The sequence below is a fragment of the Onychostruthus taczanowskii genome, unplaced genomic scaffold, assembly GCF_017590055.1.
Source record: "Onychostruthus taczanowskii isolate IOZ18803 unplaced genomic scaffold, ASM1759005v1 scaffold93, whole genome shotgun sequence".
Taxonomy (NCBI): Eukaryota; Metazoa; Chordata; class Aves; order Passeriformes; family Passeridae; genus Onychostruthus; species Onychostruthus taczanowskii.
The window spans coordinates 842,605-865,346 of NW_024507324.1; the positions used below are offsets into that span (position 1 = coordinate 842,605).

Consider the following 22,742-nt stretch of genomic DNA (forward strand, 5'->3'; position numbering starts at 1 on the left):
CTTAAAACCCCACTGCAAACTAGCAAGTGCTAATACGCTCATGCAGAACTGGCCCTTTCAAGTATAAATGAACAGTGACCTAAGCATTTTTGGGGGCATAGTCCCTTTTGTCAGCATGAGCTTCTAAACGTCATCATTTCTGGAAGTGCAACTTCTGCACCTGGTTTTATAAAATCTAATATTCAGCTGAAGTTTCCAGGAAAACAAGCAATATAAAATACAACAAAACAAAACAACAAAACCCAATGAAAAAAATTCCAAAAAGGCCCAGATTCAAAAGTCCTGATTTCAGGTCCAAAGAAGCTATTAGAGCATTGAACTAAATCTCAACATCTCCAAAAATGCTGGAGAGAGTCCCAGCACAGCACTTTGATTTTAACTGCATTCTGCTGGAGGAAATTCAGTTGCATTTAAAATTTTATATCCAGCAAACAAGCCTCAAATACAGAGACAGGAGAATCAATATCCAGTTTAAGTGAAATATAAATCTGTGTTTCATCAGCATAATAGCAAAAGCCAAGCCCTATACTTATGAATTACTTGTCTCACAGGCAAGATATAAATTGTCAACAATGGAGAAGCTCAGAATACATCCCAGAGGACTGCTGCAAGTGACTTAAGTGGAAGACAAGCACATGCATTGAAAAACTTTTCATGGTGAAATAAATGGCCACTAGTGAAAAAAACCAAAAATTATTTAGAGTTCCAATCAAAAGCTCAGCCTAGTTATGGTGCAGAACCATAATAAAAACCTAAGTCTTGAATACAGCACAATAAAGCACAGGAATCCAATCAAGAGGTTTCTTTTTTTTTTCTTTTTTTAATCTGTCACTGATAAGTCATTAAAAATATTGACTGAAAAAAGTCTCTGTGGTATCCACTTCCCAAAAAACAGCTTCTGACTGAGATAATTAAAAGTTAGTCCAGCTGAGAATATCCTATAGCCAATATCTACAACATCCAGCTTGGAGAATTTTTCTTCATCTAAGAAGGATTCCTAACAAGTATGGTTTGGGTCTGCTACTGATGTTTACTGTCTACTCAGCCCCATCTGCACCTGAATTCACATTCCCCACAGATCCTGCCTAAAGCAGCAAGGAAATCTGATCTAACAATAGTTCTGCTGACACAAGCTGTACAATCTCCATCCTTGCATCTGCAGTGATAAAGAACTTTATCCAAAACTCAGCTGGACACAGCCCTGAGAGCCTGGTCTATCTGGATCTGCCTCAAGCAGGGAGTTAGGCTGGATGCCTTGTCGATGTCCCTTCCAAACTGCATGACTTGATGAGTCTATGGCACATGTGCATGCAGCAGCTGGACAGACTGATGTGATAAAGCAAATTTTTAGGTTTAATTCTTCATGGTTTCTGGCTACTTAAAAGGAGAAAGCAATGGCAGTGGAGCAGAGCTACCAAAAAGCCTGATCTATACAGTGTGCTCTCATTAAACCTGCAGATGACATCAAACTGGAGAGACCAGTTGCTATGCTGAAGGACAGATCTGCCAATCAGGAGGCCCTAGAGAATGGGAATTTCAGCAAGACAGATGCAAAGTTCTGCTTTTGGGGAGGAATAATTTCTTGCAGCATCACAGGGTCAGCATTACTGACCAACTAGGGAGCACTCTGCTTCAAAGGACCTAAAGGTAGAAACCTGAACATGAGCCAGCAGAGTAATCTGGCAGCAAAGATGGCCAGCATCCTGAGCTGTTTCACAAGAGCACAGCCAGACAATTAAAGGAAGTGATTACCTGCCTTTATTTAGTGTCTATTTTGTTTTGGCCCCCAAATAACAAAAAGATATTGATAAATTGGAGCGAGTTCAGTGGAAGGCCACCAAGGTAACGAGGGGGTTGGAAAAGTGCCTGTAAATAGGAGCTGTGGGACTTGGGCTTGTTCATCCTGGGAAAGAGATGGCTTTGGAGGGACTTGCAGTTGCCCAGCAGGCTAATGAGGGAGTGGAGCCTGTTTCTTTACTATGGTATATGTTGGGAGCGGACAAGAGAAAATAGGTGTGAGCTCAAGCAAAAAGGGTTCAGACTGAACATAACAAAAAAACGTTTTTGCAATGAAGACAGTCAGGCAGTGGAGCAGACTGTAAGGTTACAATCTTCACCCCAAAGGTTTTCAAGATGCAACTAGATAAAGCCCTGCAAAACCTCATCTGACCTCTTTACTGACCCTGCTTTGGGCAGAAAGTTGGGCTGGATGGCCTCCTGAGAGCCCTTCTGACCTGAATTATCTTGTGATCCTATAAAGCCAATGAACCTGTAAAAGAAAGATTGCTCCACCTTGCTCAAGAGGTGGAATGCATTGTTTCAGGTACGTATGAAACAAAATGAGAACACCAACCATCAACAGCAAATTCACTTTTGAACCACCAAAAAAATGTACTTGTCATTCTAATGACTAATTTCAAGAGAAAACAGTCCCTTTGGATGTAAACTGCTCTAAGATCTAAAATTAATCTAAGATCTAAATTAAAAATTAATTCAGAATAGATTGGGGAGGATGGAAAAAGAAGGAAAACATCATAGAAAAAAAGCCGCCTTTTAAGAACTAGAATTTCCCATAACAGAGACTTGCAGAGGCTCCAGAGGGTACACAAACATTTAACCTATAAGATACACAGGCACCTGCTACTAAGGTAAACAAATGCTGAATGAATGTATTGCTTGTATGGAATTATTTTCAGCTTCTCAAGTCTTTAAAATATATTCACAATAATCATTCAGGTTTCACAATGCTATTAACATTAGAATTGAGAGGTGTATGTTCATTGTAAATGTAAAGTAAGGTTCTCAAAATGTACTGAAATCATAATCAGAACTGCTAAATAGCTTCAATTCCCACCTGATATTCGTACTCTGTGTAAGGCAGCAACTTGTCATCTTTGAAGGAGGTTGAAGAACCATTGTAAACGAGCAAGAGGTCTAAATTTATGTGGGCTTGAGTTGTTTGCCTCCTGTAAAGTTCGTAGTATAAAATCTTCCCATTTGGCTGCTTCGGGCTGGTCCACAGGATGGAAGCAGTCGACTGGAAGCCGCCGGCTGTTTGTACCTCAATGAGAGGGGCTGGCTGCGCTGCCGGCAGTGCCTCCAGCGTCTGCGCCGATGCCCACTCACTGGAGGCACAGCCCAGCTCCGTGCAGGCTTGGAGCTGCACTTCGTACCTTCGGGAACACAAAGCGGGAGCGAGGTGATTAAACGCTGCTGATACAAACATAAACCGTGATCGGGCGGATTTCTTAATTTCTCCTGGTCTTTGGAATTTTTAGTAGGCATGCAATTTGCATGAACACACGGGTTATGTGCTGTGCCTTGTGTGGCAAAGAGGAAGAACACGGTCTTCTGGATTTTTATTTGGGCGTGGTTTGGTTTTCTTCAGAGCAGTTAACATCTGCAGCAGTCAAGTGATAAAAATAATTTTGATTTTGATGATATAAATCAAAATGATTTTTCATTTTAAGAGATGATTTGGATGTCATTTGAGAACTGCAGAGCTCCTCTATTACTCTCTTTGGATTTAGATTAGTTATATGTAAATAGTAGACAAACTTATCAACCATGTAACACAAACAAATTATGCCTACACAAATATATAAGGAAAGGTCAGGTAAATAATCAAGAATTAGTGGGGAAGCTATTACTTCAGTATTAAGTGTATCTCTGTAGCAGAGTCTGGTACCCTTTCTTAAGTTTAACTTTCACTTAATCACAAATCACTTGTTTCCAGCCCAAGGGTTCAAACATGGTCCATTAATTTCAGCTCAGCTATGCTGTGAATGGTCTATGACCATGACTTTGTCTCTCCACCCTGAATTTTGTCAACTAAAGCCCTATTTATTCTCCATAACAGACACCAAGTGAATGACACACCAGTAGAGGATTGCAGGTTTTGGAGCCTATAGCAGAGTGCTGAATTATCCCTTCTATAAATTACAATCTAAGTCAAGATTCATCAAGATTATATAAAGTTGGTGTTACTACAAATTTAAGAGAAAAAGAATCCTTCTTTTATTATTTACTTTTTAGCAAACAACCCCTGGGTCTGACTATCTGTTTAAACAAGATGTCTGAGCTGCCTGCCAGCCCACTGCATCACCCCAGAACATTTATTCAACAATTGGGTTCTTCCAGACTTACCTGCTGTAGGGCTGTAGCTGTGCCACTATGTATGACCGTCTCAGAAAGGAAACATGAGATGCATCAAAGTCAAAAGTCTTCTTTCCTGTTTCACCAGGCTTGTGGAGCGAGACTGTGTAGTTTCTAATGTCACCATTTACTTTTATAGGAGGATCCCAGGCCACCAAAATCTCACTGGAAGACCATGCCTGCAACCTAGGAGGCAACATCCCAGATGGAGCAGAGGGGTTGGTTTTTATCTGAGCTGAGGGACTGGTGACGCTGCCCTGGCTGTTATTTGCTGTGACAGTGTAGCTGTACTCCATGCCTGGCATTAGGGTGAAATCAAGATACCGAGTTTCCAGACCGGAGTAAATGAGCACACCATCCCTCCTTAGGTCATAGCTCGTGATTTTGCCATTGGGCTTATCTGGGAGTTGCCATGCGATTTCAATGGACTCCGAGCCCATGACCAGCAGCCTGGGAGCTTCCATGTTTAATGGTGGAGCCTCCATGGTCATCACAGACTGGGATGTGCTAGAGGTGCAGCCCCCAGCAGTGCAGGCGACCAATGCAAAATCGTACTGTGTGTAAGGCTGCAGGTTAGAGACCAACATTTGCAAACTTTTGCCTGGATAATACTCTTCATTGCCTAATTTCAATATGTACTTGATAATATCTCCATTTTGTATTTGGGGAGGTGCCCAGGATGCACTGATTTGAGTGGCACTGACAGCCTGCAGAGATGGGGGGTCCACCAAGGCAGGAGCTGCTTCCAGTGTACGTATTGCAGCTGGCTCACTGGTAGAGCAGCCCCCCATAGTACAGGCAACCACTGCATAGCTGTACACTGTGTACGGCAGCAAGTCCTCATCCACGTAGCTGAGAGTAGCAGCGTCAAAGCTGAAAGGATAGAGAACATCATTCTTCAGCAACCTGTATGACTGGAGAATGCCATTGGGCTGTGCCGGGGGCGTCCAGGATATGAGCACTTTATGGGGGTTGCCTGACACCACGGATAAACTGGGGACAGCAAGACCTTTTGGGGCAGTTTGACTAGTCTCTGCCACTGTCCAGGAGCTGTCAGCGTAGCCTGCTGCATTCCAGGTGCGTATCTTATATTCATACCTTGTCCATGGCTGTAAACTTTTATCATTATAGGTGAATGTATTGGTTTCAGTGTTATATTCTGTGAAAACAATTTTCTCATCTTCTGTTTTTGCTCCGTGCCCTGCAACAGACTCTTCTGTTTGTCTGTGAATAACTTCGTAGCGAATTATTTTTCCATTCGGATTAATTGGCTGCAACCAGCTCAGATTAACGTTGGTGGCATTCACTGCCTGGATTACAGGTGCCATCTGGGACACTGGGGGAGCTTCATCTGTCCAGACTGGCTGGGGTGGAGAGCGAGTGCAGCCTGCTGCATTGCACACCTCCAGCACGAGCGTGTACAGGGTGTACGGCTCGAGGCGCCGGAAGAGGAACTGGCGAGATAAACCACTGTACTCCAGGTGGTCATCACTGAAAACATTGTAGGTCTGGTGAATTAAGGAAGAAAAAGAAAGAAAGGCAGGCAGGGAAGGAGGGAAGGAAGGAAGGAAGGAAGGAAGGAAGGAAGGAAGGAAGGAAGGAAGGAAGGAAGGAAGGAAGGAAGGAAGGAAGGAAGCCAGGATGAAACAAAAACAAAACAAAACAATTTTTGTCAGCAACCAGTAGATGAGACCCTTAATCTTTGCAATAGGATAAGGACTATTAACCAATGATTCAGAAACTTACTTGCTAGTAACAATCAGCTCACAAATAGATCATGGATACAAAAGGAATGTTTTGATCCAATTTTCATTTTTTTTTTCATTTTGAATGCAGTAATAAATCACTTAGCGACAGTTTTCATTATATTTGATTGTTATCAAATTTCATTGCAAGGCTCTCACAGGCCAGCAGAAAGCTTCTCACAGACTAGCTCTACAGAATATCACTTAAGGGAAAAAACCTCCAAATAAACCCATCTAGTTTCAAACCTTGCAGGTACAGTTTTACACTCAGTTGAAACCATTGAGCTAAAAGACATCCTAAATTTCAGAACAATATTCTATTAAACTCAGGTTTTCTACAAATACGTTTTGGTCATGTCCAATTTCACGATAAGTAAGATTATGAGCTTTCATGTGCAGCTTTCTGTGCATTAAATGAACAATCTGGTTCAGTGTAAATGAAAATTTACAGTCACAGAGTAGCACAAGAATGTTATTATTAATTTTAATAGAATGACAAACACAGAGAACTCACAGAGTGTCTTGGGCTTATATAGGACTTACATCTTTTTTTAAACTATAATGCATTAGATTGAGTCTTTTTCAGCAAAACAAGTTTTAATTTGATATTCAGCATTTCCCTTTTGTTTTTTAATCCAGTGAACTGTCAAGATGAATATTACCTTAATCATGCCATTGGGCTGGGAGGGCTCTGACCATTTTAGCAGCAGAGCCCTACCATTTTCTTTCTTTTCCACAGTGAAGTTGCTCAGGCCACTGGGTGAAGCTTCCAAAGTGCGCACAGATGTCCAGGGGCTTGAAACCTGCCCAGCGTTGTTTACAGCTACGACATGAATATGATATGTTGTGAAAGGTTTCAATCCAAATAAATGAGCCTGATGCTTTGTTCCCTGAAGCAAGAATACAGATGTTTGAGTTAGTTAAAAAAGTAATCAGCATCTGTGGTTTATGTCACTTGGAAAATGAGGCCTCAGCTCTGGGTCACTTCTGACTGCTTTGCAGAACACCCCATCTGGTTACTAGGATTTTTTTTTGTGGTATTTTATGACTGAGCCTCAAAAAGAAATTCTTACAGTTTAAAAAAAATTATCTATCATTATGATGGAGCCTTTGGAGTGGATTCCTTGGGAGTCCTCCACAGTCTGAATCTCAGCTGGGACACAACTTACAGTTCATTCAGCATGTGTCTGAGCTTGCTCAGTGAAATTGGACTCAAGCATGCAAAAACCTGTGGTACACGAGTGATGCCTGCCTCTGCAGAAATCTTACACATCTTGTGTGTACATGTGACATTTCGTAGGCATACTGTCCTGTTCTAGCTACTCAGGCCACGGTAATCTGGATAAACAATTTATGAATCCCACCGGGCTCAGCTAGTGCTGCAAGGACCAGGGCTGACCTGCCTGACTCTGCCACACCAGAGCACAGCTCAGCAGAGGGGTATGGTGGGGGTGCAGGCTGATGGACATCAGCCATGGCCAGGAGGGGCCACTGGCATCCCAGCTCACCCCAAACAGCATCCGACACAGACCTGACACTGCTTGGGCAAGGAGAACCTCAGCACAAAATATGATTTAGGCAGGAAGGCAAAACAGCCATGGAATTATTTTGAACAGTCACAAAAGGCACAATGACCAACAAAGAACAGGAGTAACATGTTCCAGTAGGAGACTGTGCAGATGTGTCAGATCAGAGCAGCAAAGAAAAAAGAAGCTCAGCTGATCACTGATATATTTAATCTCATTTTCAGCTGTACTTTGGCATGAATTATATAGACCACAAGAAAGGCGGTGCAGGAATTCAGTTGCCTTCATGTGATATAAAGAGCTGAAGTCGATTTCCCTGTGTCAGTAAGTCATATTAAGTTGCTAAATGCTAACATTTCCAATTGTTTAATATTTAAACATTTGTTAAACTATCATACTCAGAAACAAATTTTAAAGAAATATTAATTTCTTTTTTTAAATATTAAAAGTTAGACCATAAATATTTAAATAGTTATTTCCTCAAAACAATGAGTTAGTCTTTTAGATAAATATAGCACAGCATTTGAATGACCATTATGAATATTAAATCTGAAGATGCCACAAGTACAGATTATAAACATACTTTTCTGATAAATGATTCCTTTTTTCTGTTAAACAGGGCAAACACTAGCAAGATTAATAATGCAAAAAAGTATAATTCTTTGTTAGGAATTCCCAGTCCCCACTGCCAAAAAAGCGTAAGCTGAAATGTAAATAGCAATCAACTCGAACAGATTATATATAAAAAAGCTCTGGCTGCTGTGGGACATTTAGAGATATCTTTTGTCATAAGAAACATGGAAAGCATGTGGGCTATAAAGCAAAAACATATGTATATTGTCAATAGCAGCACCTGTTCAATTACAGTTTATTTCGGTATGGAGAATTTCATTCAGCCCCTAGATGGCAATACTATCAAACACTTTTTGTAACATGAGTACTTAATGATTAACAACGTGCGTTCAGTCATCCAACATACTCAAGGCAGCCATTAAAAAAATAACAAACCTGATTTCATTATAGATTCTTTTAATAAACATTTATGGCTTAGATCCTTGAAAGTGGAAGTGTTTAAACTGCCATAGCCAAAAAACCTATACAGCCGACTGCAAAATTATGAACTGCAGGTTAAAGAACCACATTTAAATTGAGACTCATGCTTAGCATAAAAATCTGGCATCAGAAATTATGTTGGCACAAAACATGATTAAAATTAGCTTTACAATTGGATGTAGTCTGTATTAATAGTTTTTACGAGGACAGTTATCTATTAGGTTTTCAAAACAGAACTTTTAAAAGCCTAAAATTTACATTCCATGGTTCGGGGGTGGGGATGGGAGGAAGGCAGCACGCAGCATTAAATTACTGCCCCTGAACTGCTACACAGGGCTCTCCGAAGGTACAAACACATTATTAAAAACATCAGACAGAAAGCAATTGCTCTGCTTTTTAATGAGCTGCATCATCGGGTGGGTTTTTGAGACAGCAATGCTACAAAACACTAGATTTCTATTTTTAAACAGAAAACTGGCATGTTTTTCATCACTCTCTACCATTTTCCCACTAAACCCCAAGATTTAATTATTTACAATCCTCACTACACTTTGAAATGAAACAAGGATGGAGGGATTTCCTTGCCTGCAGTTCATCATGTTCTCTGGAGACTGCTAAACCATTCCTTCCAGGGATGACTTTTATCCCTGGCTCCTACAGATACTTCTTGAAGAGCAAACGGTTTACATGTATTTTTGTTTTGTTTGGTTTTGAAGTAAGCTCAGGGGACGTACTCCCAGAATACAGAGCCACGCATTCTCCCCCTGCACTGCTGCCATTGCCAGCTGTGAATTTGCTCAGCTCAAAGGCTGATGCTGAAAAGGGTATGGATGGCAGACTTGGTGATTCATTTTAAGAATCACTTTATGTCCTCCCATGACATTTTCAGCCTAGAAATACTGTCCTGCTGCAATGGTCAAATATAAATTGTAAAATATACCTTGCACTGATAGCACTGTAACTTTGGATTCAGTGGGCAATGACACAACCTTAAACAGGGGCAGGAACAAAATCATTGTCTGGCATATTCTCCCAATCTTCCTCCACAAAGCCATAAACTCATGTTTCCCATGTTTACACGTGCTAACAGTCCAGATTTCATTCACCATTAAAATAAAGCCAAGAAAATAAAATTTTAATGTGAACATTAAGATGTTCGTAGACTGGCCAAATCCAACGGACTTCAAGCCCATGCCCTCCTTTATCTGAACCCAGCTGTGAAGCATTCACACACCATCAGTCATTAAATTAAGAATATTCCAGCAAACATTTAAGTGTGTACAGTCTCACATTCCTCCTCTGTGGCCCTTTCATTCTTTCCATGTAAACATTACAGAAATGGACACCTGACAGAGGAGGGAGGTTGTGACAAGCCACTGTGACCTGATTGCACCCTGTAACCCAGAGCCCAGCCTTTGGCACAGTCCTTGCTTTTGGTAGCCTGGTCTCCTCCCCTGGTACAGCTCTAGCAGCACCACTACTACTCCAGGCAGGACCTTTGGTTTTGCTCTGTAAAGCGCTTCACATGCTGCCAGTGTATTTGCAGCACAAGCAACAAATACAACTCCTCCACTAATTCCACTCTTCTCACTGTAAATTAGGATGAAAGTTATTTAAAATAAAACCTTGTTTTAACACATTTTTCCAAATATAAAACGAGAGAACATGAATCATAAATAATGCATTCATCAAGATTTGCTTCAGATTGCCTTTTTTGTTTGTTTGTTTTTTAATTCATGAACACAGAAGTCACTTAAAGTCTGGAAAAAAATTAGCATAGTCTTTCATGCCATTCAAAGGTAGCAGCATCCATAATGCAAGGTGCTGCCTTCCTCGCTACCTCGTAGTCCTCCTCCCAGTCACAGGCAAGGCTGTGCAGTCTTCAAGGGCCTGATGATTTTACACTGTCTACTGTGATTGCTTTTGACTACTTGAAGTGCCCCTAAGGTGGCAACAGGGTCAAGAGGTCTTTGTAGGTTGAAAATGATCAAAAATTAGCATTGATCTGTAGCTCTCAATAATACTCTGCACGGGTGGACTCCCTGCACAAATGTTTCAATTGCATACAACTACACAACCTAGTCATCTTTGAATCTATCGATCTGATGAAGCAGCACTTCCAGGGGTGTCACTCTGGGCTTTTCCTCTTCTTTCAAGGCAGGCCAGCTTACCCAGTTGCCCAGGTCTCAGGGAATGAGTTCAAACTCATGACAGACACATCAGAAGATCTCTGAACCACTGAAGAGCTCCCCAACAGGCAGTTTGAGTATCTGTCCCTTCTTCAGGGGTAATCATCAAAGCTCAGCAAGTCATCACCAGTCATGTTAAGGTTACGCTCTGGTTTCTTTTCCCTCCCAATCTTCTCTTTGTACCATAATCTCTACTTGGCAGATATCTTGAATAGCTGAATAAAAAGCTACCTCATTCTTTCTGTAGCCTCTAACTAAACCCAGTGGCATCAGACACTATCACACTGCTAATTTAGTAGTGGCATAGGCATCCAAACCAGCTCTCTCATAACCCGTGGACATAAACAATGGGAAGGCAGTTCAGTAGAACATCCCCTTGTCCAGAGGCAGAGATGAGGAACTCTCCCTGGACAAAGGAGGAGAAAGCTATGGTCTCGTGGCAGCCAGAACATCAATCCAACCATTGTCTGACTAAAATTTTCAAATTATCCATCAAGGAAGTCAAATAGTTTCCTCCACACATGACAGAAGCAAGGGGGAATGCTTGGGAGTTTATACTCAGTTTAACCTCACCTTTGTCATTATTGTCTTATCCAGCTCCCTGTCTAATCCAGATTCTGCCATTTTCTGCAAAGCACTGGGAGCACTTCTACCTTGACTCTGATGTTCACTCTTGTTTCCCAGACAATTCTTAGCCCCTGCCTTCACTTTAAACATTACACTGAGCTCATATTCACATGCAAACACTAACTTGTCCTTTGGGCTGCCTTCCTCCTCAGGCTTATATCATGCACACTGTGTCTTTTCCATTTAAAAAATCTACTCTATTCCTAAAGCCTTATGCTCAGATTCACAAGGATATAACTTATGGATACACAGGTAATCTATGAGTCTATTCCTGGAGCAGTGCGGACTGGAATATAAATTATTCCCATGATAGTACTGAAAAATCTTAAAGGTTAGTCAAACAGAAACCAACATGTTATTCATTTAACCAGAAATAATCTTGCCTACAGGTAACCAGAATTTCCATTTTTACAAGAAATTGATGTTGCACTAGTTATTTTCCTTCCAATTTGTATAAAAAATAATTTTAGATTTTTCATTAATTTTTTTTTGTAAATTTCACTCTTCAAATTTTAAATTTTAAGAACTTTGCATCTCATTTCAGAATTTTAAAATTGCCTTTCAACATGTATATTTAATTTTAAATAATGACTTGATTATTTGGTATGACCCAACAGGCTTTCAATAGCAGCAAAATGTACACAGGTAATAATTTTTATGTTAAATAAAAACCCAAAGAATAAAGCTAGAAAAATATTTAAATAATATTTTTAAGTTTGTAAATTCAGATAGTCCCTTATTAAACCTGAAATAATTTTTAAACATTTTTGCCCAGGGAATGTTCATCCAAATTGTCTTTTGTTGGGATGAAAGGACACTCTTCCTTTCCCAGCCCGGAGATGGATCGATGCAGTCTTTTCTTCTACAGTGGCTAGGAAATTACATTCAAAAATTCATTATCTTTGAGTCTGCTTTTCTATAAATAAATATAGGAAACTTTAGTTTAAAAATGGATTAGAATAAATCCAACCTACAAAGTCAAGCACATAAAATGGCTTCTTATTAAAACATAAACATTGATTACATGATCATAAAAATATTCTTTCCTTGAGATTCCTGGCAAAATGATGCTTTCTCTTTTTTCAACTTTAAGAATGTTCTTGCACTTTATTTTTGAGACAAACTGTAGTTTTGCCATCAACACCAGAGAACACAACTTTTCTCTCCTCTGTGACCCAATGTTCTCATCCTTTCCTAACTACACCATTCTAGCAGCATTTTTAGTAAAAACACTAATCTGCACAACCTGCTTCACTTCCCACATAACTGAATCATTTCCGGTGCCAACTGTCCTACAAGGGCTTGTGGACTGTACCAGGAAGAAACCTTTAAAAACAGCAGTAATCTAAATTCAAAATAACTTGCAAATAAAACAATTATTGCCTAATAGAAAATTACTACATTGCAATTCATTTTCCTCCTTCCTGGCAGGGCATGTGAATTGCATGCAGCTGAATCTGTCTCGTGGAGTTGTTGCCTACTTTCACAGTAGACAGTTTTCTTTCCTGGCACACCTGGGACCTGCTGCAGTCTCACCACACATCTGAATCCCCATCTGACTTGAAAGCAAAGCAACACAAAGAAAACAAGGATGGATTGCACATTAAAATGAAATCAAATAAAATCAAGTTGGCCTTTGGGTAGCAGTACACTTTTAAAACACCAATGATGCACTTTTGATGGTAAAACCTTAAAAAAACATCTCTGGGCAAAGTCAACATTGCTATTTCAGTGAGATCCTCTCTTCTCCTCTCCTCTCCTCTCCTCTCCTCTCCTCTCCTCTCCTCTCCTCTCCTTTTCTCTTATTTTCTCTTTTATTCCATAGCTATTTCTTTAAAATTCATCAAACATCACCAAATGGCACCTTCTCAAAAATTTATTTCCATCAGTATTTGTCTAATTTCTACTAAGAAATATTGAAACCCAAAAAAAGATTTCTCTTTCTGCATGACTAAATAAATCAAATAAACCAAAACATCAATGACATGACATTCCACTATAGGCACCATCTAGAGGACGATGTCAACATGTTTTCCTAACATTAATATTTTATCTCTAACAAAACTCACAAGACCTACTGTATAATAAACCATAGTTTTTTGCCTTATTTTTCCCCCCAAATTTTTCCACTTTAAACCATGTTTATTACTCCTCACAGTTAGAAAGTGAGGTAGAAGGAAAGAAGCAGCACTTTTTAAAACCTGGACAGATGATGGGACAGTTTCCCATAAACTTTGGGTTTACTCAGTTCAAAGCTGACATCACTACTTATCCCAAATGGTACTTTTTCATTCAATAATCATGTTGAATATGAACAACTAGACTTCGTTCTCTCTAAAATAGGACAGGCTACATCTCAAAGAAAAAAGGTAGTACTATTTGAGACAAAATAGAGCATAACATAAGATAATTGAATCATAACAAAAATCAGTTATGTGTTACCCTTGGAAAAATGTGCATATCTTGTATGTCCTGATCTTTAGCTGAGTGCGGTGTGCTTTGTGGAGAGCTGGTGGGAGTGAGAAAGGAGAGAGCAGCTTCATCAGCAAAGACTTCATGGTATGTAAAGTGCAGCATGATATTAAAGCAATGTCAAACCCTACAGAATTGAGCTGGGACATTTGTGTGCCATTCCACATGGGGAATCTGCATAAACACATCAAGGTAGTGCAGAACTTGCAATTTGCCTCAGTCACAAGGGGAATAGGAATGAAGCATCTTTCAGGTGGAGCTTTATAATCTGGGGGAGAAACACATCTTCAGGGAAGGTAAAAACCAGCAAAGTCAAGCACACAAAGCCTGGTTGGAGTTTGTGCCTCTTCATTACTAGGTGCACTCATCCAGCTGAACTCCAAGATTACGTTTAACATAAGTACCACATGCAGTGCTCCTGATGAGCAATGACTTTCCATCCACTATTTGTTAACATTTAGGAATGGGGTTTCTCTCATGGATTTATTCCATAGTCTGTAGATGTGGCAAGAGAAAAGAACAAAAACCCACTGCTGCTGTCAAACAGCAGCTAGAGCCTAAGGGCTCAAACCTGCAAATGGTAGGGGGTACATCCTTAATATGGAGCATTAGGGGGTTAATGTTATATTTTTTCCTAATGCCATAAACTGTATTTTCCATTTGATATTTTGGCTGATGGCCAGAATCAGAACAAACAAAATCTGGATTGCCACATCAGTCTTCTTAGTCTCAATTTTTTTTTCCCCTTAATACTGTCCAGAGTGGTAGGAGCTTTATAAACCAATGTAATGAAACCATGAATGGTTGGGTTTTTTTTCATCCAGAAAAATGGGTAATTTATGTCTATGAACTTCTTAGCTCAAGGTATCTTATGGCAATCAGTTTTACTTTGTTGCAGAAAGAATGTGCTTTTGTCATGACCAAGTATCTTGTCTTTTGGTTTTATTTGAAGTTTTGTTTTACATGAATTCACATTGCCCCTATTACATTTTTTACTTCAAATATGTGTGCTATGAGACGCCTTCTTCATCTCCTTCCAAATAACATCATGTATGATAATATGAGAAAAAGTAACTCTGAACACTAAAACACTCTTTTCTATCTATCTTAAAATTACCTGGGTGCAGTATCTCAAAATTTCTCTTTTCTGTAAAATTTGAAAAAGAGACTTTGGCTGTAGTTTTGATGAATTGAAGACAGAGAGGAAAGACTCCTTGGTTTTCCTCTATGAAAGCAATTATTTTCAATTTTTGCCTTTGCACAGCTCAAAAGCCGTAACAGGGAAAAAGAAAGGTAAAGAGAAAAAAAGAGTTTGAAGAAAATCTTTAAGGGGACTTATACAAGGGCAGTCTGAATCTTAACATAGATTGCAAGTGAACTCCCACATCAGTTTCCTTTAAAATGCCACTGAATGTCAGTTGTGCTCCATAAAATCAGGACTTTGCAGTTATATATGACTTTTTATCATAGGATCTCACATCATGTTACAAACATAAATTAATTAAGTCTCAGGATATCCCCCTGTGTTCCTGTGTGCAGCTTCAGGAATCTATAGTTATTAGTTTCGATCCCATTTTACACAGGTACAATAGATGTGTCATATTATTGTTAAATGCAAGCTTAGTTTATTCCCTTTTCTCAATCATTTTGAGTCCTTGTCTCTACCACCCAATACATGCAAAAAAAAGAGCAGTTCTAACTGCTGCTAAGTAGAGGAAGATAGCACAGCCTCCAGGCAATTCACAGCTTTAAATCCCTGCTTTCTGCCAACACAATGGGAAATAAAAGCAGCATTTTAAAGGAGACTAAAAGGTTTTTATTTCCTATTTTTTATTCCTTTTTCTCTGCCCTGTACTGAACAGTCCTAGCTCTTCATGCAAACTTTGCCTGCTCTGTATGTAATCACTTCTGAGAGACATTAAAAGGTAAAGCACAAACAATTTACTTGGAGCTACATTACAAAGGCCAAAGTTTTGTCTGACTATGTGACTGAACTTAAAATGTCACCTTTAAAATGAACTGGGTATTTAAAAAAAATGAAGGGCCAAAAAGTACAAACCCCAATCTCTAAAAAGGCTTTTTATTCACCAGGTTTTCCATTCCTTTCCTCAGTGCTTTACACTTTCTACATGAAGATACCTGCTCTCCAAGCAGAGACTGGCTGAAACTATAGGAAAGTATGTAGGTAGCCATTTGGGAAAGGTGCAGTCCAATTATGCCAGTATAAGCCAGGGGAAAAGGATTTGCTCTGCACCTTTTTGTACAGAGTAAGCACCAGCAGAAGGCCAGAAGCACTCAGTGTTTATGCAGGGAGGGATGACTTCTCTCTTTCATGTGTCTGGAGGGAAGTTCAAACTATTTTCTGAATATTAGCAGGGGATAATGATCAGACACACATTTAGGTGTACACTCAGGGACATATTCCTCAGCACAGCTTCCCATCAAAGTACTGAAAGGTTGAGCCGAGATCTGACACTTTCCTTCCAGATCTTTATGGGATGTTCCCCTAGTTTTGGAGTAGGGGGATCCCTGCCCCTTCTGGTTGTATGAGCTTGTGGAGAGCCTCACTGAGTAGCCTGAAAAGCCCCCATGACAAAAAGGATGGCAAAAAGGAACACAGATCTTGTTTTCTCACTGCAGCTGCCATTGGACTGCCCTGTTGATGAAAATAAGAATGTCCAAAAAAGAACAAGTTCTATATTTCTGTGTCCCTTAGCAGCTGTGTCTTGCCATATGAAGGCTCAGAATCAACTCCACATTGCGAAAAGGTTTGAAAAGAAGACAAGGAAAAAGAGTGGTAGTGGAGTTTGGTAGAGTAACTGGAAGAGAATCTACTTTCAGGTTTAAAGTCTTGAAACCAAGTAAGCCAAAATGAACGTGGATGGATGTACATCCAGATCCTCCTAGGATTACATGGGTACAATTCCCTCTACTTTAAGCTTACAGGGCGCACTGTTGGAATGACACTCACCTTGACACAGCAGATGAAGCTGCGTCTGCAGACTGCCCATTCCCATTTTCTATGCTGTCAGGTGAACACTGAATTCATATACATACACACAGAAAAGCAGACAGCTATGTCTGCTGCAGTGGGAACAAGGAAAGCAGCTAGCTAAGCTTCACTTTGAAGCGTTAATGCCTAAATAAAACAGAGACTTTCATCACGCCCTTTCATTAGTCCCTCCTACTGTGGGTTGGGCTTCTCAGTGCAAAGCTCCTGCCAAAAGAGAAGAGTCTGAGCTGCTTGTGGCTTTCACCAGCCAGATGGATTAGTTAGGGAAGAGATGAAATACGAAAATACTGAAATATTACTTGAAAACTCAAGCATAACAATTTTAGTTTGGATTCTGTATTTTCCTTGGATACTTAAGTTACTTGAGGAATTAAAATAGATCACGTAAAGAACATACTGTGCTGATTTCTGAATTGAAAATGTCTTTTCAGCCCATTATCGACTCCAGCATATTAACTTGTAAATCCACTAGTTTCACTGCCTCATCTATTGATTAGCTGCATGTATACATGTTATAAATGAGCAATCCAAAGAGAAATTACTGCAATTTAGTCATTTTGGGGCAGGCTTGCAAACGTATTTAAGTGTCCAAATATGAGGATAGGCACTCTGGCAAAGAGTCACAATGTTCTCCTACATTCTGACCCAAACCTTGTATAGCTACTGTCCTCAGTTCCTCCTTACACTCTGCACAGAGGGAAGGTGGTCTCTCCAAAGGGAATGTCTGATGTTTAAGCTTAACCTCTGTTTTGAATAGCCTGTCAGAGAAGCCGCGCTCTCTCTCATGACAGATTAGACAGACTAGCCTACATGTGCCATCCCAAGTATATAGAATTCGCAGCTGTAATTTTTTATTTCTTAAATTCACTTGAGACTCAAAGAGAAATAAAGGCAGCAACAACATTTTCAATCAGCACACAGCAACAGACCATACAGGTCTGCTCTTTCTTGTTTCTTAAAACAAAACACGAAACCATTCATAGCTTCAGAAGTTGAATTGCAGCAGTTTCAAAAGACTTCTAAATCAATGTAAGCTTCCATTTGCCTTTTCAAGGATGCTGGATCAGGGTCTTCATAAGGAGAAGAACAAAACTACATGGTGAATGTAGAGGGCATCCAACCAGAACAGGGATTTGCTTTAGTTAATCTGAAGCAAACATCTTCCTGATTTCCATGCACAGGCCAGCATGTTGGACACAATCTTCAGTATGAGATCATGTTACTCAAGAACAAAGTGTTACTCAAGTGGTTTAAAATTGCCATTAATACCCTGAAACCAAATATCAATACAGCGGTTTGTTAAAAAAGCAAGTCAAGGTGTTGTGATGCTTCTATGCAGGACCAAAAAGAGAAAAACTGCAGCATTGATAAAGATCTCTATTTCTGAGACAAATTTCTGTCTCAAAAATACCTTATTTTAAAAGCCACATGTTCTCAACTCTGTTTTTTCTCAAAAAAAAAGTACTGTATTTCACATCAGGGCAACTAGAGCTCAAACTATTTTGTTACCTGGTGGAAAAAGGTAACAGATAGGAAAAAGGCAAAAGATGTTTTCTTTCCCATTTGCTCTCAGGGTCTCTATTCAGTCTTTTTAAACCTGGACTTCCCAGTAACATTAAGCACAGCACTTAAATATGTCACTGTCTTAGGCTAAAACTATAGTATAAATCTCATGATCTATTGGTACATCACAGGTCTAGTATTTCTGGCACAGACTAGTATTAGACAAAATCTAAGTTCAAGACAATTATCATCTGTCTTGAAGGCCCGAAGAGAAAACAATAACAAGTAATTTTATTATACCATAATGACAAGAATAATACTTCATCTGGGAGATGTCTTCTGACTTCTCACTAATTCCTTTTTAAAGCCTGTTGAAATATAAGAGCTCTGCAAAGTTTCATTCATTTTGTTTGTAAAAAGTTTCCTTTATAGCGAAAATACAGAAAAGGTATTACTGCAAGGAGTCCACTTCCCTCACCTCTTGCAATATTAAATGAGCATTTGCAATTCTGATCTTATGGGACAATTGTAATCTTGGTGTCCTTTTTTACAGCCAGTAGAGTAGCATCTCCACACTGAATGGAATATTTGTCTCACACTAGAAACTCTGCTCTGGATCAGAAAAAAAATAAATTGATGCAGGAAATGGACTTAGAAAAATATTTGGAGCAAAATTCAGAACCAAAACAAGTAATGATTTGGCTACGTCCCAGTACATCTTCCCATTGTGAATATACTGTTCCTCAGTGTCCTTTTGGCACACACGCCAGGGGTCTCACCGGGATGGATCAAACCCCAGCAGTCACATCATCTCCATCTTAGGGTGGTGCGGGCAAAGAACTGTTTAGAAGACAAACATGCTACCATAAAAGAGGAAGGTGGAACAGCCATAGATTAGTTCAAGGAAGGCAGCCATAACTGCAAAGTCAAAGGGCTTGAGGATGTTGCACTTCAGGTCCAGCTGCTGCTCTTGAACCAGCCACAGGATGCCTTAGGTGAACATCTACGTGGCTGTCTCCCAAAGCTTTGCCTGTGTAGCCACACAGCCCCCATTAATACAAGATCTTTAAAGGACATTACCTGACTGAAGCAGAGTCCTGCCTGTTGTAAGGACTGCAGGACTCTCAGAGTATCTGGAAACAGAAACAAGTTCCTAACAAAAATCTGAAAAACACAGAAGTTACTTTCTACTAGACCCTCAGGATGGAAATTCCTGCTTCCTATATCATCATAGTCTCAAACTGTGCTCATAGGAAGGAAGGCTGGTGAAGGGAAAAGAAGGGAGGAAGGAATAGTTTCCACAGTTTGGGTTGTAGGAGTAGAGCAGCCTAAAGATGCCAGAGGTGTAACAGGTAACATTTGATATCCTAAAAGCTGTAACATGGCATCTACTAATACGGTAATAAACATTTCTTTGAATCCACCAGCAACTTTGGCAGCAAGCCCTCCACTTTGTGGGTAGAAACCTTCTTTCCATGCTCATAGTTTTTTTTGGCACTCATAAAGCAGTTCAACAAGCATATCCTTTCCAAATCATCTGGCCTGTCAGATGCTGATGGAGGGACATCTGTACCAGTCTCTCTCTTTCTTTGAAGACCATTCTTTAAAAAATGCTAAAGAAACAGACTTGAGAATACAATACAGTTTTTACAGTTAAACAATAAAATCCATCTGTCATGGGTCCTTGTGAGTGCAATATTAATACACTTGCATGCTCCCATTGTCATGCATTCCTGTAACTTTGGTCAGATAAAAAGTTCAAGGTGCTGAGAGAAATATTTGTGGTTTATGAGGGGATAAACTCATAAATCAGACTTTGTTTCCTCCTAATAGAGATTATATATGTAAACTACTCCCAGACATTGCAGAGAAGTTTTCAGACCATCCTCGCAATGTTTCTGTTTCTATTTCTTTGGAAATCAACCAACCAACCAACAAACCAACCCACCAACCACGAATTACTTATGTTTGGATGTTTTCATTAGTGATTGTACCGGTACTGAGAAGCAAGAAGGACAAATATAAAGACTGTTGTGAACTTTATTGAATCTGATTAACTGCCTAGTTTGGGCTCAATTTAAATTTGTCAAGACTAGAAGTCCCCTGTCATCTTTTCCCTGCTCCACAAGTAAATGAGATCTTCACACAAATCAGAAACTGTGCTAGGTCTGAAGACAAATACCAGAGCTGCCTGTCAGCTCCTTCACCAGCCAGCCAGCCCAGACAGCTAACTTGCAATCTCCCTTCCCTCGTCTCTCTGACATTGCTCAGTTGTGCTTTCAACATTGTCAAAACACGTTTTGGCTGACCTGAAGATCCAACAGGAACTGGGTACCCTTGCAAGGGTATGGAAGTTCCTGCCTTCGAAGGGGCACAGGAGCAGGGAGCAGCAGCTCTGCTGGCACAGCAGACCCGGAGTGATGAGGGCAAAGGGAGGCAGGGGTGGCAGCAGTGGGGCTCGGGACCCCCTGGTTTCCAGCACCCTTTGGGGAACAGACAGTTTCAAGTGCACATTCCCTGAACCACTGATGTGCACCCAGGTAGCCCCATCCCAGGGCTGTGCTAGGCCAATTTACCAAAAGGGCTGGCATATATGAACTATCAATATCTGCACATGACTTAAAGCAGGAGGGATCAAACTCAGTACTCCAAACAGCATGTATTATAAACTTTTGGGATTTTTCCTCTTTGAATGGCCATCTCAGAGTTTTCCCTTTACAAACTTAGTAGCTGTATAACTGTTTTTGAAATGAAATCATATTGGCTAATTTTTCAATTTATATATTCGCAATTTAATTCCCACGTTTTATGATGAATCACTGGAATCAATCAGTAATGCACCTGCTGACTGGATAACTACTTTCACTTTGTTTTTTGTTTTTCAGCTATTTTTGATAAACTAATTTTTAAGACTGCCAACTCTCCTAGTAAAATCTCACAGAGCTTTTGAGCTTTGAAGCCATTTTAATACACTGCAGTTTTCCCAACAATCTGAAAAACAACAGAAAGTCCCATTATAATCCAAAAGAATAAAAAGAATGCCGCACTTTGAAATGAGAGACACATTTTGGATTTCTTTTTCATACCCAGTTAACTTTATATACAGCTACAGTATAATGTGGTAGTAAATTTATACCCCTCCATTGTCACCTGTTCAAAATGCATTGTAATATTCAGGGGTTTTTTTCTGTTTCTAAAGGCTCCATCACAGCCTGTGTGAGAACTGGAATAAATAAGCAGCCACATTTTCCCGTACTGGAAAAGTTCCAGAAGGGAAAGGGCTCTTGACAAAGCTTAAGGAGTTTTCAAGACACTTTCTATTTCCATACTGGTTCTTTTGTATGCTAGGTTGCCTGCCATTATGTTTATGTAATTCTGACAGTGTTCTTAATGACACACTAACAGATTGTAAAACACGCTGCTGGCATTTACTTGTTTTTTATATTTTTAAAACAATGTCCTTCATGTAACAGTAGTTAAGCGCGGCAGAAGGACATCATTAGAGCCATGGTTAAACTGTAATTTACACCATTAGGAAGGCAGGAGCAATTTTTATTGCCTGGCAATTTTCTTGCTGAAATATTTGGACCATATGGCTCAATTTGTGTAATAACCTTAATTTCAGCACCCTTCAGGTCTGCCTCCATCTCCTACGGAATGGTAAAATGCGGTTTAGCAGAAAAGGCAACTGTCTATACTTAGAGAGTTGAGATTAATAACATGTCACGTCCTGTTTTTGGTGAAGGAATTCGAACAGCAGCCAGATGGTATCTCTACAAATAACTGTCAGGGGTCTTGATCTAATCAATACAATGTATTAATACATCTCCCTTCGCTGCTTCTCGAGGGGCTAGCGTGCAACATCTGGAAAGATTGGGGGGACCGCCAAGTAGAAAGCTGATCCTTTTCAGAATCAAACTGAGCCCAATTAATTTTTCATGTATACTTGATAACTGTTTCATAATGAGCTATGCGTCTTGACGGAGTTAGGGTTGGCGGCATGAGCGGCTTGTGCTTCCTATCCCCATTCAGTCCACTTACAGAAACCAACCCATTAATCAAACTATCTGGCATAAAACTGAAATCTCAGCTCAGCAAGAGATCAATAACCATCCTTAAAAAAATCCCCACAACCAGAGCAACAATAAAGACCCCACCACAGAAAAGGGTTTAGTGGGTAAAAGTATCCAGGCATGACATTAGTAATTACTTTAAGAAAAACCAAAACTCAGAGCCATATGCACCTGACAGGCACCTAAACCAAAGAATTTAATATTAGCTTCCTGTCGAAAAGTAACATTTAAGGCCATTAAAAATACACTGCCATTCTGCTTTCTAGATACAGAGGCCATCTGGCCCCTATTCACCATAATTGCTATTACAGTCTCAAAAATAATATTTATATAATGCTGTCAATTAACAGACGGACACCCATTCCCACTCCCAAAGAGCTTTCTGT

General features: G+C 39.9%; 1 protein-coding gene across 1 annotated transcript in view; it reads right to left on the reverse strand.

The window, feature by feature from the left end:
• The window catches only part of USH2A (usherin), a 372,299-nt gene that overhangs the window by 24,013 nt on the left and 325,544 nt on the right, over positions 1–22,742 (reverse strand). Inside the window, exons 61-63 of the mRNA XM_041426677.1 lie at positions 6,563–6,790; positions 4,147–5,663; positions 2,855–3,173 (exon numbers count right to left, since the gene is read on the reverse strand). Coding sequence (XP_041282611.1) covers positions 2,855–3,173; positions 4,147–5,663; positions 6,563–6,790 — 2,064 coding nt within the window. The remainder of the gene's footprint in view (positions 1–2,854; positions 3,174–4,146; positions 5,664–6,562; positions 6,791–22,742) is intronic.